At 43.7% G+C, this 16,940-nt stretch overlaps 1 protein-coding gene across 2 annotated transcripts in view; it reads left to right on the top strand.

Annotated features, from left to right (window-relative positions):
- Positions 1-16,940, top strand: part of lama5 (laminin, alpha 5) — a 53,880-nt gene that overhangs the window by 27,905 nt on the left and 9,035 nt on the right. The window contains exons 14-61 of one of the 2 annotated variants that reach the window (XM_028993542.1): positions 113-247; positions 523-657; positions 1,019-1,156; positions 1,355-1,407; positions 1,608-1,707; positions 1,810-1,862; positions 2,010-2,115; positions 2,190-2,289; positions 2,793-2,949; positions 3,468-3,597; positions 3,761-3,903; positions 4,171-4,274; positions 4,358-4,511; positions 4,597-4,760; positions 4,836-4,944; positions 5,167-5,264; positions 5,417-5,618; positions 6,141-6,267; positions 6,496-6,635; positions 6,722-6,837; positions 6,925-7,136; positions 7,266-7,467; positions 8,539-8,683; positions 8,935-9,075; positions 9,309-9,470; positions 9,779-9,886; positions 10,136-10,219; positions 10,312-10,542; positions 10,667-10,780; positions 10,884-11,014; positions 11,168-11,248; positions 11,413-11,627; positions 11,699-11,799; positions 11,890-12,073; positions 12,171-12,311; positions 12,440-12,591; positions 12,758-12,868; positions 13,122-13,233; positions 13,473-13,646; positions 13,727-13,917; positions 14,346-14,462; positions 14,601-14,755; positions 14,841-14,982; positions 15,196-15,298; positions 15,469-15,582; positions 16,155-16,340; positions 16,461-16,603; positions 16,740-16,928. In XM_028993542.1, the coding sequence (XP_028849375.1) occupies positions 113-247; positions 523-657; positions 1,019-1,156; positions 1,355-1,407; positions 1,608-1,707; positions 1,810-1,862; positions 2,010-2,115; positions 2,190-2,289; positions 2,793-2,949; positions 3,468-3,597; positions 3,761-3,903; positions 4,171-4,274; positions 4,358-4,511; positions 4,597-4,760; positions 4,836-4,944; positions 5,167-5,264; positions 5,417-5,618; positions 6,141-6,267; positions 6,496-6,635; positions 6,722-6,837; positions 6,925-7,136; positions 7,266-7,467; positions 8,539-8,683; positions 8,935-9,075; positions 9,309-9,470; positions 9,779-9,886; positions 10,136-10,219; positions 10,312-10,542; positions 10,667-10,780; positions 10,884-11,014; positions 11,168-11,248; positions 11,413-11,627; positions 11,699-11,799; positions 11,890-12,073; positions 12,171-12,311; positions 12,440-12,591; positions 12,758-12,868; positions 13,122-13,233; positions 13,473-13,646; positions 13,727-13,917; positions 14,346-14,462; positions 14,601-14,755; positions 14,841-14,982; positions 15,196-15,298; positions 15,469-15,582; positions 16,155-16,340; positions 16,461-16,603; positions 16,740-16,928 (6,605 nt within the window). Of the gene's footprint in view, positions 1-112; positions 248-522; positions 658-1,018; positions 1,157-1,354; positions 1,408-1,607; positions 1,708-1,809; positions 1,863-2,009; positions 2,116-2,189; positions 2,290-2,792; positions 2,950-3,271; positions 3,411-3,467; positions 3,598-3,760; positions 3,904-4,170; positions 4,275-4,357; positions 4,512-4,596; positions 4,761-4,835; positions 4,945-5,166; positions 5,265-5,416; positions 5,619-6,140; positions 6,268-6,495; positions 6,636-6,721; positions 6,838-6,924; positions 7,137-7,265; positions 7,468-8,538; positions 8,684-8,934; positions 9,076-9,308; positions 9,471-9,778; positions 9,887-10,135; positions 10,220-10,311; positions 10,543-10,666; positions 10,781-10,883; positions 11,015-11,167; positions 11,249-11,412; positions 11,628-11,698; positions 11,800-11,889; positions 12,074-12,170; positions 12,312-12,439; positions 12,592-12,757; positions 12,869-13,121; positions 13,234-13,472; positions 13,647-13,726; positions 13,918-14,345; positions 14,463-14,600; positions 14,756-14,840; positions 14,983-15,195; positions 15,299-15,468; positions 15,583-16,154; positions 16,341-16,460; positions 16,604-16,739; positions 16,929-16,940 lie in introns of both variants that reach the window. The other variant, XM_028993541.1, reaches the window with a different exon arrangement.

The raw sequence follows: 16,940 nt of genomic DNA, 5'->3' as shown, positions 1-16,940 counted from the left end.
TGTGTTACATAAACACTATAACAATATACTAATCTAACCTGTAATGCTGAAAACATTACAAACATTTTACTCTCTCTCTCTCTCTCTCTCTCTCTCTCTCTCTCTCTCTCAGTGTGTGGCTGCAGTTCAGTCGGCTCCATCTCTGAAATCTGTCACTCCTCTGGTCAATGTGTGTGCAGAACGGGGTTTCAGGGACCTCGCTGTGACCAATGCAGATCAGGCTTTCCCTCATACCCTAACTGTCATGGTAACTGTCACACACACACACTGATACACACTCATCTACATCCGCAGAAGTTTATTTAAATGCACACATACACATTAACACACAAAGATATTTAGAAAAAGAGACATGCATAATATACAAGCATGCTTGAGCTTCTACACCATAAACAGCTGTGAATACGCACAAGCACCATGATACACACTCATTGTGTATCACCATTGTGATTTAAAACTTTTTTTTATTTTACTACAATTTCATACAATTAATCACTTCATTAATCACTTCCTTGTTCCCAGTGTGCACCTGTGATCCACGTACCTCTCTGGACACAAGCTGCGGCGCGTCAGGTCAATGCCGCTGCCGACCTAACTACAGCGGCCAGTCATGCGAGCAGTGTGCGCCTGGTTACTATGGTTACCCCAGTTGCACGCGTGAGTGTCAAGGTTCTCTGACCCCACCCTGTGCTGTGCATTAAACAGTTCTGAGGGGTGGTAACATACATGTGCCATTACAGCACTTGTGTGATGTCACACACACATACTTTTGAGCCAATGTGTAATGTTTGAGCGGCTACAGTGTAAAGTTCGTAATGTTTGGACTTTAGTGTAATTCTTTTGAGTTGATCAATCAACAACTGTTCCATTCATTTACTTTGCAAACTTTCACTGATTCACACAAAGAAGGTATGACTCCTATTGTCTGCCTTATCCAGTCTTTTACACTCTTTGGTTTAGGATTTCTTGCACTTTATTCATTTCTCTCTCCCTCTCTCTCTTTCTCTATTCTTTGCAGCTTGTCAGTGTTCTCCTGAGGGGTCAAAGTTCAGCAGCTGTGATCAGGTGACAGGGCAGTGCACCTGCTTGCCCAATGTGGTGGGTCTCAGATGCGACACCTGTGGCTCGGGCTCCTACGGTTTCCCCTATTGCCATGGTAACCAACCCCTGTAATGTTAGGATCAATATCTGGCTACTGAGCATTTTAAAATTCCCATGTTCATTACCGCTACACTTCATAGAACAAATAATGAGAAAAGAGTAGATTTATTCTAATTCCAAACCAGAGTATGGATTTTAACTGATGCTTAGAACATTTCGTCCTGACATTAATTCAGTTTTATTTCCATGGCAGCGGGGACTTGCAATCCAGCTGGTTCTGTGCAGAACGAGGTCCTGCCAACCGTTGTAAGTACAGCTTCCAACCTTCCCCAATGCCCTCATTGTTTTTGGACATTGTACCAAAAACTTTATTCACATCATGACCTTTTGACCTCTCCCACATAAATCATGCTCTGTCAAAAACCGAAATGTCTGTAGTTTCTCTAGAGACTGTTGAATTTTAAGTTTCTGACTGGCCGCTGTTTGCTGTCACTCATGTCATGTAGGGTTCCTGTGAATGCAAGCCTTATGTAGAGGGAGTGGCCTGTGACCAGTGTAAACCTCTCTACTGGAACCTTTCTCCTGACGTACCTTATGGATGCTCCAGTAAGAAATCATCTTCTTAAAACTGAACCGTTCAAAATGTCCTGAAAGTTAACTATGTCTGAATCCAGGAATGTTTAATGCCGGTGTATCTGTACTTTTCAGGCTGTGAATGTAACACTGTGGGCACCGTGAGTGCCGTGGCAGAGTGTACTCAAGTGAGTGACAGCCAAACGCATTACACAACATGCACCCAGTTGCCATTTGCAAAAGAACACTTTTTTCACAAATACCTTCACATACAAGTGTTGAACAAAACACCTACATAGATGCATCGACCCATTCTGTTTTCTTCACTGTTACAGAGTAATGGGCAGTGTTACTGCAAACCCAATGTGTGCAGTGGGACTTGCACTGTGTGTAAAGATGGATACTTCAATCTACAGAAGGACAACTACTTTGGATGCCAAGGTAGGTCTGACGATATCAGCCGTCTGCCAAGTGACTGTAAGTGTGTTAAAAGTCTGTATGTGTGCACTTGCCAGGCTGCCAGTGTGATATTGGAGGTTCTGCTGGCCTGTCTTGTGGGGAAACAAACGGTCGGTGCCGCTGTAGGCCCAATGTGGAGGGAGCTAAGTGCAACCAGTGAGTAGAACAAAAAAAATAATGATTGGAACAATATATCATAGCAGTGACAAAACTACATATATGTACATCTTCACTGAAAAAATTGGTGATCTGTCACACCAAATATTATAGCATTCCTGTAATATGAATAAGCGCTCATAAGCTCATAAGCACACGTAAGCATGAATTACACAGCATAGTTTTTAACTACTTTAATGAGAAGAAAAAAAACACATTAGACAAACAACAACAAACATACACTGTGAAGTAATACAAATTGAAGTAATCTGTGACTTAATATTTTAGCATTGATGAAAATATAATGAAAATAAACCAATCAAACCTGCTGTAACCTGCTGTTTATGTACATTATATCAATGCTAAAATATTAGGTGTGACGGATTACTTTTTTTAAGTTTAGCCCGTTTTCGCTTTTTAGCCCATGTTTGCAGTGTTCGTGAAATGATAGTGCTGTATGTCAGTATCAGTTAACACTTCCTGACCCCTCCTACTGTTTACAGGCCCCGCCCAGATCACTATTTCCCCGACCTGCACCATCTCAAGTTTGAGATTGAAGATGGCATTATGCTGGATGGCCGACCTGTTAGGTTTGGCTATGACCATCATGAGTTTGAGGGCTTCAGCTGGAGGGGCTATGCCCTGATGTCTCCCATCCAAGTGAGGACATAAATGAAATGAAGTATAGCAAAGTACTATTATTAGTATTTTATTATATTGAATATACTCTTGCACAGTATATTCCTGGCCTAGTTTGGTAGACAGCTTGCTATGGCAGCTTGTGATTGGCTTGAGTTGAATGCTACTTTTTACGGGTGCTGGCGTGATATTTTAAGCTCTGTTGTGATTGCATTAGTAGGGGTGGTAGTATTAAAATTGGCCCCTTGCTTTTTTCTGTTCTTCTTCAATTGGTCTTTCCTTTCTGTGTTTTGCCTCCTTCTCTCTGTTTCCCTCTTTTGTTTGCATGGCTGTGCTTTAATAGCCCAAAGTAATGATAGATGTAGAAGTGCACGTTCCGGATCTGTTCCACGTGGTTCTGCGCTATGTGAACCGCGGCGCTGAGGACGTGCGGGGCATGGTGTCACTGGTGGAGGACGGCAGGAGCCTGGTCTGTGGAAACTGTAAGTGAAAGCCTGGCTTTTATTCTTCGTTGTCTCCTCCTCCTCCTCCTCCCCCAGCGCACAGTCACCCTGGCGGTGCAGATTAGTGAGGAAGATGTGTACCTCACTCGCTTCATCCTCAGATATGTAAACAGGGGGGCTGCTGTTTCCAATGGTAAAATCACAACCTATCAGATGAACAGGAAAGGTACGTGCGACCAAGGACTTGGCCAGTCTCAGTGCCCAAACACCCCAGATGACTTTTTTTTTTTTTTTTTAATTAAAACAGACCACAACATTGCAACTCAACCATTATCTAATTTATTGTTAAAATTGAATCGCTTACATTGTCTAATTGATTTTCTCTGCAGGCTCGGAACAGTCCAAACAGATTGTCTTCTCTCCAAGCTCTGAACCCACCTTCGTCACCGTTCCTCAGAACAACTATGTGGAGCCATTTGTGCTAAACCCTGGGGCATGGACTATCATTATTGAGGCAGAAGGCATTCTTCTGGTGAGAGATACTAGGTCCCTATTGAAACAGAATTTTCAAGTTGAACACACAAGATTTCGGGAAGGATTAATACGATCATTTAAAAAATGCTGTTATTAATACAGAATTGCTATTTTAGTGCTGAAATTCTCAGATTCATAAAATGTCATTGTGCTGTTTTCCCAATCTATATTACTTCATCACAAGAATTATTCAGCCAGTCAAAATAAATTCTAAAAGAAAAATGTCAAACATTGAGAACATGTCTCATGATGTGTTGCCTTGCAGGACTACTTGGTGCTGCTTCCCAGCTCTTATTACGAAGCCCCCATCCTCCAGTTCAAAGTGACTGAACCCTGCATGTACACTTCAGCTCCGGACGCCTCTCAGAAGTAAGTGCCTTGGTTGCAAAAATGTATATATTGCACGTGCATCTTAAATTAGGTTTAACCTTATCCTTTGTGTTCTGCCGTAGCTGTCTTATGTATAAGTACCTGCCATTGGAGAAGTTCCTCTCTGTCTCTGGTAATGACGCCAGCTGCCGGTCAGACAACCACCTGCCCCGACCCTGTCAAACTGAGAAAATTACCCCTCGACACCCCCCAATGGCCATGTGCAGTGGCAATGATGTGAGAATTTGTGTGTGTCTGTGCACATGTGTTAATTGTAGTGTTGGGTTGGTGTTCTCACCCTGCTTTTTTTTTTACCCCACAGTTACATGTGCAGCTTGTGAGCCGGGTCCCCGCTCCAGGCCACTACGCCCTGGTGGTGGAGTACTCTAGTGAGGACGAGACGGCCCAGAAGCTCACAGTGTCGGTCAGCGCAGCCGGGGAGCGCAGCCATCAGGAGCAGATCACGCTGCCTCAGTGCAAATACAGGTGAGGGTCTGTGTTTGTGTTGTGCTTTGTGAATTGCGATTTGCTGGGCCAACTTTATTTGCCGTGTGTTTGTAGTTTCCTGTGCCGAGCTGTTTCCGTGGATGACCGGCATCAAGTGGCAGTTTTCACTTTGTCCTCAGAGGCTGATGTTCAATTTATCGCTGACCGAGCAAACTTCTTCCTGGTAAGAGCTTTATATAGCCAACAATTGAATGTTCCACAAAATTACACTGTGTTGGGGTCTTTCAAGCGGTTCAAATCCCGAACTGCCAAGGTGCCACTGAGCAAAGCACCGTCCCCACACACCTCACCCCGGGCACCTTTCAAGGTTGCCCACTGCTCACCAAGGGTGATTTCACAATGACAATCACTTCACTTTTTTTAAACACATTCTTGTTTTTTCCAGCACAAAATCTATCTCATCCCTCGTAAAGACTTCACAATGGAGTACCTGATGCCTAAGGTCCACTGCATCAGCACACATGGCCAGTTTTCACCAGACAGGTAATGTATTTCCTATTTCCCTGTGCTGTTCTTTTATATATATTCTGTAAACATTAATTAGATTAAATAAATTATTTTGATCATTATTTTCATCACAAAGTCCATGTGAAAACATGTCACAAATCCAGCTTTGTGCCTGTTTCTTTTCGAAGGGGTTCCTGCATCCCCTCACGTTTCCAAACTCCACCCCAGAGTCTGGTATTGAAGGAGGGTCAGGGTTCTTCTGTTCAGGAACCCATTCTGGCTTCTCCACCTGACCCAGAAAGTCTTGCACAGGCTCCCCACTGGCTCTCAATCGACAAACCTTCCACAGCAGCGGACAACACAGAATATATACAACTCAACCCTTCACAGGTACCGCACACAGTACTACACATAATACCCAATTATGTGTTTACAGTGTGTTTCGTACAAATAATAATGAGCCTTGGAGGTTTTCGTGTATAAAGAATTATTCATTTTATATCACAAATGAATATCCCAGTGCTGTAAATAGATTTCATTGATATTTCTGATATTTCCATTTTCTGATTGTATCTTATTGAGAACATCAATGGATACAGGGGGTTCTAGATTATAATATGATGATATTATTCTGTTTAACACTATAGATCTATATTTGATTGTTCAGATTTAGGTTAATCCATTGAGTTGCTTTCTTAACAGAGTTCAGTCATCTGTTGGCAACATGAGTGTAGGTGTAAATATCAGTGTGGTATCTGGGTCTGTATAATCCAAGCTGTACAAAGCAGAGAGGGATTAATAGCACAATTATAATATTATTAACTTACTAGAAAAGAACATTATAATTTGATTTGTTGAAGTGAAAACTATAAGAATATTGTCTGAATGTCTCCTGTCCCCCTGTCCATTCAGAATGCAGTGGTGTATACCACACGTGTGCACACACTCGGACGCTATGTGTTTATTGTGCACTACCATCAGCCCCAGCATCCCACTTATGCCATGCAGGTCTACGTCAACGGGGGTCGCATCTGGCAGGGTGAGCCCCCCTTGTTACCCAATCACCATCTGTTCCACGACAATCTCAACTGAGAGAAAGCAGACCTCACATTTCACATTTTTGCTTTTTTGTGACCCTACTGGGGGTCAGGAGCTTGGAGAACACACTTGGCTTCACTGGCTAAAATTAAAGTGACTGAATACAGAAACCAACAGAAAAACCTTTGCACCCACCCACCAAAAAAATGTTTTTTTTTGTCAACTTCAGGCCACGCCAATGCATCATTCTGTCCTCATGGGTATGGTTGCCGCAGCGTTCTGGTCTCAGAAAACCAGATCATCCTGGATGTGACTGACCATGAGGTCATTGTCACTGTCCAGGTTCCCGAGGGAAAAACACTCTGGCTGGTGAGTGGTCTGAAGGAACAGAATGTCGGGAACCTGGGCATTTGGCTGGAATATATAATGAGTGGTGGTGGGCTATGGTGTTGCAGGACTATGTGATGGTTGTTCCCGAGGGCAGCTACACCTCCAGCTGTCTATCAGAGGAGCCTCTGGACAAATCATATGACTTCATCAGCCTCTGTGGACAGAATAGCTTCTACATAAAGTACTGCCTATTAATGCTAATAAAATAACATACTTATCATTAATTAAATCCTTTAGTAACAGTTATATTTTTTCAAACCCCCTGCAGTCTGGCCACATCATCAGCATTCTGCCAAAACTCCGCTGTGTCGCTGTCAGCTTTCTTTAACAACGGCGCTCTGCCCTGCGGCTGCCATGAGGTTGGGGCTGATAGTGACTCTTGTGAACCATTTGGGGGTCAGTGCCACTGCAGGCCAAACGTCATTGGCAGAGACTGTTCCCAGTGTGCCACCGGGTACTGGGGGTTCCCCAACTGCAGACGTGAGTTTTATCTGAGTGATTTATGATCCCTTTTCAACTCTTCTGTTTGGATTTGATTCCAAAAATCATGTAAAACAGTAATATACAGGTAAAATGCATAATTGATACATGTGTCTATTCACACTTCAGCTTGTGCATGTGGGGAAAGGCTGTGTGAACCAGTGACTGGAGACTGTATTTGTCCCCCGCGGACACAGCAGCCAGACTGTACCCAGTGTGAGCCTCAGACGTTTGGCTGCCACCCGCTGGTGGGCTGTGAAATCTGCAACTGCTCCCAGCCTGGTGTCACCACGCTGGACATAAGCTGTGACACCAACAGCGGCCAGTGCAGGTACAGTTTAGCATAAAATGGTTAAAGAATTGCTTTTGTGTATATAGCAAGCCATTGTAATAATAGTGCTATATATTTATGTATGAATATATATATTTTATGCAGGGTATAATACAAGTCTAGCTAAATCTGTAATATGCGCAATTATTATACTGTAATATTATTCTAAAGGTATAAATGTAATAACATTTTTGTACACACATACAAACATTACAGAACAAAAAACATGACTATCGCACCTATTTACTATTTAACTGAATACATAACAACCATTTTCCTGCATCAAGAAATTCTTAAATATGTACAAAATATGGGCTTTTTGCAAATATTTTGAGGAGAGATGGCCCTCCAAAACTGGGTTTGAGAGCTTTTGTTTCTTGATGCTCCACTTTAACCCTTTAATGTGGAAGAATTAAAAGCAGAGGCAGGGCCCTCTTGTTCTAACTTCCCATGAATAATGCCTGGGAAAGCACCAGACCCTCTCCAGAGCCAGGCCCTATTTTTACATGGCTTATAATAATTCACTTTAAAAAAAATCACCAAACTGGGAAAGGCAAACAGTGCCATGGAGCACTTTTGCAAAAACCTCCCAACGAAAGACGAGGGGGCGGAGAAGTGGGGTCACCACAGATGAGGTCAGATTGAGACACCCCCCCCCCAACCTAAATCAAGCTGGCGCTTAGAAATTCCACACAAAAGTGCTACATTCCCCCACCTCATCACCAGCCCCAGGCAGGAATCCTGAGGTTGTCCAGGCAAGAAAGCCATAAATCAGCTGTCAGAATCGCTCGCCTGAGGCTGGGGGGTCATGAAACGACCATCTGCCACCCAGCGCACACCCAAACATGTTAACACACACTAGCGCATTCTGTTTTGCACATGACATTAAGTAGCGTATTTGTTGTTTGAAACTCCCTTTCACATGACTTTTTTAAAAGCATTTTTAAAAGCATGACATGACATAATATTAGCTGCTATATACTAATGACATAAATATACAGGAATTATTGCATCATTGATTTCCTTCCTTTTGATTGCCTTCCTTTTTTAACCTTCCTTCTTTTTCCACAGCTGTAAGAACAACATCATTGGGCGCCGGTGTGACCAATGTACCCATGGCTTCTATGGTTACCCCAACTGCAGGCCATGCGACTGCAATGAAGCAGGGACTGAGGGGAGTGTGTGTGACCCCCACACGGGCAGGTGCCTCTGCAAGGTTGGCAGCAGATTCCCCTTATATTTCAATAATATTCTTTCAGATGTGGAATGGGTGTATGTATGGGGGTAAAAAAATGGCTCCGTGTAAGGTTTTGGAAACCTTGAGTCTCTAGAACATTGCCCATTTTTCCCCCAGCGGCTGTTTTGATGATTGAGATGCTGTGAAAGATATTGTTAAAAAAATCTTTCCATAGGTGTTCAGTAGGGATACTCTTAATAAAGTACTAAAACCCATTTCTCCTGCTGCAGGAAAACGTTGAAGGCTTTCGCTGTGACCAGTGTAGGGTGGGCACCTTCCACCTGGACCCCACTAACCCTAAAGGCTGCACCAAGTGCTTTTGCTTCGGAGCAACTGACCGCTGTAGGAGTTCAGAGAAACGCAGGAAAGAGGTACTGTCTGTATGTTGCCATCATATGTAATGCATAATTTCATGATGTATAACATTTACAGTGCCGTAGCATTTTTCTAATAATTGAATAGTATATGGTCAATACATGTGATGTAAGTAGGATATAATAAAGCATGGTTTTATTTCTGTTATGAGTGGTGTAAATATTGACTGAGAAAAGTACTTCAAAGAAAGACAGAGTTGTGTGACTGCATGATACAATCATCATTACAGATCATGGACATGGGCGGCTGGGTGCTGCTGAGGGGAGACAGGCAGGAGGTTCCTGTCTCAGTGTACCAGGATCAGGACCTGGTGGAGGCAGATCTGAGCGATGTCCCCGATGTTTACCAGGAACTGTACTGGCATGCACCTCTGCCTTACCTTGGGGACAAGGTGAGAAGAAGCGTGTCAGGAGTCGCTCTGGGAGGAACGTATACATTCTGGGTTAAATTCACATCCAGGGGGATCTGCTCTCTCCTTCGGGAGCGCATTTCATCAAGGAGAACGCAGTGGCAATTCCAGGATTTTTTTTTTTTACTTTACCTCAGCCCAAGAGCCCAACACTTTTAATAGAACACACTGATCTGTTTGGAGGAAGTAACCAGTTACATCCCTACCTTCTCTTGCAGGACAATCCTCAGATGTCTTTGTTTCATAACTGTTTTGCCATGTTGCATTCTCACCTCTTGTTCTGCGTACAGGTCTCATCTTATGGTGGTTACCTGCGCTATCGTCTGGAGAGTCAGGCGATGAGGGGGGACTCTCTTATACTGCCATCTGAAGCCTCACGTCCTGATGTTATACTCAAGGTACCTGATTAAAACCTCCACACCAGTCATAACCAATCTTAGAAACCACTATTGTTATATTATATTTCTATGCAACACATTATTTTTCCATAACTTTTGACCAAGCAAAACATGCAGCATTAGATGTTATTGTTAAATCCATTTGTATGATATGTTTTTTATAATGATTTAAAATGGAGGATATTATGGAAAGTAAATGTTGACGTATGAAGGTAAATATTGGCTGATTTTGCTGGTATGCATATGCAGGGGAACCAGATGACCCTGGTGTACATGGAGAGAGAATATTCTTCTGCTGATGAACCTCATGAAGGAGTTGTTCACCTAGTGGAGGTAAACTTTCATACTCTGTACATTCCTGCAATGAAATGCACTGCTTTTGAGCTATGGGATATGAATTTCTCCCATTTTCCTCTTTTTCTCAGGGAAGTTTCCGGCATGCACAGACAGGGAATGCGGTGTCCCGTGAGGAGTTGATGATGGTGTTGGTTGGGTTGGAGTCTCTGCAGATACGTGCTCTTCACTCACAGTCAGCGCAGGGTGTGTCGCTACGCGCTGCTGTATTGGAAGGTGCAGAAAACCTGCCCTCTGGTCGCCATGCAAACAATGTGGAGATCTGCCTCTGTCCTGCCAACTACCTCGGTGACTCTTGCCAGGTACATCATTGGCTCAGTGTCAGGAAGCAAAATATAATCTCTGACCACAAACTAAGAATATTAACGTTACTTTAATAGGCACTTATTCCACTCCATGTATTTTTTTCTTTATCTCATTATCTAGCAATGTTCTCCTGGATTCTACAGAGATGAAAAGGGCCTGTTTTTGGGCAAGTGTGTGCCATGCCATTGTAATGGCCATTCTGACCAGTGCTTGGACGGGACTGGAATATGTGTGGTGAGTTCACTAAAGCTGCTCAGAAGAGCTTTAGGTGTTTGGCTTTAATTGTAACTAGGGCAAGATTGTGTTGCTAATGATGAGGTGACCTTTTACCTTTTAGAACTGCAGGCACAATACAGCCGGAGACCACTGTGAAAAGTGCACAGGAGGTTTCCACACTAACAACACCGTGGATGGCCATGCCATGTCCTGCACCAGCTGCCCCTGTCCCCTGCAGGTGGCTTCCAACAAGTCAGTGTGCCTTCTCTTCTCTTTCTTCTCTGTCTCTCCATCCACCATTCTCATCTTCTTTAGGTTTTTCCTTTTACTGTTTGATTTTCTTTCCTTCTTAATTGAATCACTCTTACATAGTGTTTTGTATTTATTTTCATTAATATTTCACAGTTTTGCCATTGGCTGTGTGGAGAAACCCAATCATATGCGTTGTCTGTGCATGCCGGGATATGCTGGGCCCAAGTGTGAAAGGTCAGTGTTTTTTGACATAATTGTTAAGATGGCTTCTGAGATATTAGATTAATTAACTATATAAGCTCCAAGTTTCCATCTTTGTAGAGATCTCTGAAACTGGATGGAACTGCTATGAACATACAAATGCAGTCCTGAGAGTATAACTTTCTTTCCCGAGCCAGGTGTGCTCCTGGTTTCTACGGTAACCCCATGGTAATCGGCAGCACATGCCAACCATGTCAGTGCAATGACAACACAGATCCCAACATGCTGTTCAGTGACTGCCATCCACTGACGGGCGAGTGTCAGGGCTGTATGTACAACACAGCTGGGCCACACTGTGATGTCTGCGCCCCCGGTTTCTACGGAGATGCCATTGTTGCCAAAAACTGCACCAGTAAGTGTCTGACTTTATTTTTTGTTTTCGAAATTTACATTTTTTCTAATTCTGAAAAATGTTCCATCAAGGGTGCAATTGTTCTCCATGTGGTACTGCATCATGTGAAGCCCATAGTGGCCGGTGTCACTGTAAACCTGGAGTGACGGGTGCCTTCTGTGATCACTGTGAGGTCTGTTGTTTCACACTATTGATTTTTATGACTTTTTTTGCTGTATGAATAATCATGAACAATCAAAATGTCTGGTCTGTCATGATCCAGGATGATGCTTTCGGATTCGACTCCTGCTCCGGATGTCGCAGGTGTGAGTGTGATTCAGCAGCTGCCCTCCAGCAGCCCTGTGACCCCGCCTCAGGCTCATGCACCTGCCAACCAGGGGTCAATGGTCCCAACTGCCTCCAATGTGCCCCTGGCTACTGGGGCTACAGCCCCAACGGCTGCAGGAGTGAGTGACATTGCCTAAGATAAAGCTCTAAATCAGTCACATTTATGCCACAGATGAAAACCCTTCCATTCTTGTATGTCCCTTTGTTCCTCTGAAGAATGTGAATGCAGGACTGGCCGGTGTGACCCTCGTACTGGCGAGTGCAAGTGTGCGGATGGGCTCACGGGAAGGCAGTGTGACATCTGTGTGGACCGTAAAAGTGTTCCGGTGCAGCATGGGCAGATTGTTAAGTGTGAACGTGAGTTCTGCAAGATTCTCTGCCTACTGAAACCAAGCGTTGCTCTCATAACTCGTGTAGAATGCAGCGCAGATAAATGTCAACATCAATTCATATCAATTCCATCTTGATTTGTGGTTTGTGTGCAGCTTGTGACAACTGTGTGCGTGTGCTGCTCCACGACCTGGATCTGATGTCTCAGCACTTCCAGTCTGCATCCAGTCAGTTCAGTAGCCTGAACGCCAGTGCCTTTGTCTGGGCTCAGCTGCATAAACTCAATGCTTCGATGGAGTCCATCACTGTGAGCTTAAAATTAATACACCTTGTATACAATACTTCACACATTAGCTCATTTGCAACTTAAGGTTAGGATTTGCCTGATGTATTGTATATTGGTATGCATAAGAAATAATGATAATTATAATAATTAAACTTTAAAATATAATTCAAAACACTTTGTTTTCCAGAATGCCATTGGAAATTACAACAGCACTCTGGATGGCAGCCGGACCCAAGCTGACATGCTTGAAAGGGAAATTAGGAACCTCAACTCTGACATCAATGACCTGCAGAAAAAGGTATGAACATGTAATAACTTAGCTGAACAGTGGCTGAAGAAAAACTGCACAAACCAATGTTCTCCAGAGTAGAAACGTGGTGTAAAAGGACAGCTTGGATGAACCTTTATCTGGGTTTGAATGGCTTAATTTTGTCGTTTGTGATTAACTGTGTAAAATGTCACACAATTATAATGTTAATGAGTAAAACAGGTCTCTTTATTAAAAGTGTAAAATATAACTGAATGTTGATTTTCGTGGTTTGTGTGTGTAGGCAGAGGCAACTGGCCGTAAAGTAGACACGCTGCAGGAGAACACCAACAGAACCTATAACCGAGCAGACTCCCTGTTCAACCATATCAGAAACATCATGCGAGATGTGAATGGTGAGCTCTTGTGTATTGCTCTCTGATTGACATGTCTTATATATCTTGAATCTACTTTCTTTGTGCAGTATGTTCAGACAAAATCATTATAACTGCTTCCAGCTCTGTAGCAAACTGAGTAAGCCAAAACTTAAAATGGAGGAATTAAAATACCCTGAGACATAATAAAATTAGAAAAACTGATGGAGTTGACATTAATGATGGCATTTTCAGATACTTTACTCCTGTTCATTGTGCAGGCATCATCAGGCAGCTTAACAGAACTTCGCTCGATAATAAGACGCAGGAGGAGGAAGAGGATTCCCTGGCTGAGAAGATGGTGGAGGTGCAGGCGATGCTGAGGGAGATGCGCTTCAGAAGCTGCTCTCAGCAGAAGGATGTGGCCAATAGAGAGTTGGCCGAGGCGAACAAATGTGAGGAAAAAATGTGCAGCGTTAGAATGTTCTCATACTAAGATTATTGCTTATCATATTATTTATGTTTGGACTTTCAGTGTTGGAGCGGATGAGGACGGAGTTGGGCAACATTACTAATGAAGCGCGAGCTCAGGCGCTCCGGGATCGACTGGATAAGATCAACTCAGAGCTCATGGACCTCAGTGACGCTTTGAACGATGCCCTCAACAACACGGCACAGGCCATCAATGGCAATAACATAAACCAGCAGGCACTGGAGAACATCAAGGTACACATGCTGTTTGAAAATCTTTCTGCAGGCAACATAACCTTCACACCTGCACCTGTATCCAATGACATTTGGGGCAGTGGTGGCCTAGCGGGTAAGGAAACAGATCTGAAGGATGCCGGTTCGAATACCGAACCGCCAAGGTGCCACTAAGGTCCCCTTGAGCAAGGTATCGTCCCCACACACTGCTCTCCAGGCGTCTTTCATGGCTGACCACTGCTCAATAAGGGTGATTGTTAAAAGCAGAGGACACAATTTGTTGGGTCACCGAGTGCTGTGCTGTGTTTCACAATGACAATCACTTTCACTAGCAATGTGAGGGTCAGTCTTATAAAAAAAAAAATCCTGTTATCTGACCTGTACATGGAATGCAGAGATTTTTATTCTGTAACTCTGATGATAAAACAAATGGAATTTGCTTCATGCAGAAAAAGCTGGCACTGCTCCAGAAGCAGCAGAAGGAGGTAGAAGACCTGCAGCAGATGGCCGAGGATGACGTTGCTCAGGTCAACAACCTGCTTGAGATGCTGCAGGACTCCAAGGAGGTGAGACCACTTGTCGCCGGGTCTACATTTATTTAATTGCGGCCCGATTACCGGTGAAATCCCCAAAGAACAGTGAACAGGTGGCACGTGGATCCTCGACTTTATTAGTCTCGTACACCTAATCCATCATGTGCCCAGGAATACGAGCGTTTGGCCGCTCAGCTGGACGGAGCCAGGAAACCGGTTGATGAGAAGGTGCAGCAGTTTGTCCACTCCGCCTCCAAGATTGCTGTGGTGGAGGCTGCAGAGAAGCACGCCCAGATGTTGGATGAGTTGGCAGCGAACCTTTCCAGGTATGTCTGTGCCTTAAATAACATCGTTGATGTCACTTGTTTTCTAGGAGAGTCTGACCAAGAAATGAATGTGATTGTTGTACAGGGTGATCGCCCAGGCCAGTCAGGATGGGATCATTCAGCGTGCCCTGAACGCCTCGCAAGCTTACACCAACATCATTGACAGTATTAACACGGCAGACACTGCTGCCAAAACTGCCAACCAGTCAGCCACAGACGCCCTGGAGGTAGAGACCACACACTTTGAGTTGTATAAACTTCAGTCTTATCCGTGAGCACGTTCCCTAAAAATAAAAACACTGGCAATTGCCAAAGTGCTTTCATCATCAGTTCCATTACAGGGTAAAGCTTAAAAAAAAAGGAAAAACTGCATGCTGTTGGGGGATGTCATTAAACAGATCACATTTAAATCTTGTCCTCTGCTCCGCTCAAACATGCAGCATGTAAAGGAACTGGACCTCAAACAGCTGGCTGACGCTGCCAAAAAGAAGAGCAACGAATTGATGAAAGAGGCTTCTGCACTACAGTCAGGACTGAGAAATGGTGTGCTTTCAATTTCCATTAAAGCTGTTCATCAATTATACATGTATATTTAATTCATAATTATTCCACTTTGATCTTTAATCCCTCTAGTCCCAAGGGTACAATCTTCTCTGCCTTCATCTGCATAAATCACACTTTCTGCACTGCGCATTCATGTTCCTTGTAAACAGACACACGATTCAGGCTGGATAACATTACAAATCGTCTGGAACAAGCCACGGACAAGCAAGAAAATGTCCAGGCACAGCTGGGGGAGATTTGGAAATATCTCAACCACACTGCAGGTACACTTTTGCACACTTGTGTTTAACACTCATGCATGGAGAACGCCTTACAGGCTGAAAATATATGCATGAGTACTGCAGCTGTTTGCTGGATCTCCACTCTCTGTCCAACAGCGACATGTAGAAATGCTGAAACTCCCCTCCCAAACAGCATTCAGCATCCATCCTGACACTGTACGCTACCAGTTTTTTCCTGACTATTTCTCACGTGTTATGACTCAAAATCACAACACGCTGTAGGTTATGTGGTAAATGAAGACATTGCACACTCTTGGCTTTTGTCAGCCACTTCAAACTATTCCATGAGTTTCTGTGCTGAGGACTTCTGCTCACATGTTAACTCATGATTCTGATACTGATCACAGCAATATTGCGCAAAGCATAAAAGTAAAGAGAGCCAGCTGAAGAATCTGATTAATGAAACATACTTTTTCCTCTTTTCCTCAGTCATAGTCTCCATAGCTTCCATAGAGTCAGACTGGTGCTATACATCTGTAATGTAGGCGCACAAGTAAGTGAACTGGAAGCACTAGATGATGAGTCTTCTGTCTGTTTGGACTCCCTTCCCCCAGACAACACTACAGCGATCATCAATGCGTCAAAGAGTGCAGTGAAGCAGGCGAATACTACTGCTACCAGAGTGATCAGTGAGTTAGCTCCCATTCAGAAACAGCTGGAGGAGTGGCAGAAGCAGTATGGGTACTCCAATGCCACCACCGATGACATAAATAACACGCTCATGGATGCTAACAAGTCTGGTAGGCTGTGTAATTTTGAATTGTTGCGTTCTTCAAAATGAACCAATGAAAATCTGCAGTTTTTTTGAGTAAACTGGAAAATAATTGTAAATCCGTTGTTATGCCCCTTCTTTGGTGTAGTTGGTGCTCTTGGAGAGATTATTCCACAGCTTTTGGCGAAGCTAGATGGTCTGCAGAACAACACAACCCAGATGCCAAACATTTCCCAGAGTATCATGAAGATCCGCCAACTGATTGATCAGGCCCGCAGTGCTGCCAACAAGGTACAGCTCTGAAATGAATTTCAAATTTATTTCAAATTCATACCTTTTTTATTATAATCTGGGGATATTTTATTTTAATAAATCCGAAATCATTTTGAGTACCACAATTTACCTCAGATTACCCAACCCTTTGCAGATCAGCGTGCCAGTGAAGTTCAATGGCACGTCGGGTGTTCAGGTGCGGACCCCCATCAACCTGGATGGCCTGGCAGCATATACCTCCCTCAAGTTCTACGTTCGTCTGCCTGAGCCCGCCCGCCGAAAACGGCAGCTTGATACTACCACCAGCCAGAATCAGTTTGTTCTCTACCTGGGCAGCAAGAACGTAAGAGTCTCA

This window comes from Denticeps clupeoides, chromosome 10, assembly GCF_900700375.1.
Source record: "Denticeps clupeoides chromosome 10, fDenClu1.1, whole genome shotgun sequence".
Lineage (NCBI taxonomy): Eukaryota > Metazoa > Chordata > Actinopteri > Clupeiformes > Denticipitidae > Denticeps > Denticeps clupeoides.
The sequence above is the reverse complement of the archived record's forward strand: the minus strand, read 5'-3'. Positions and strand labels throughout refer to the sequence as shown.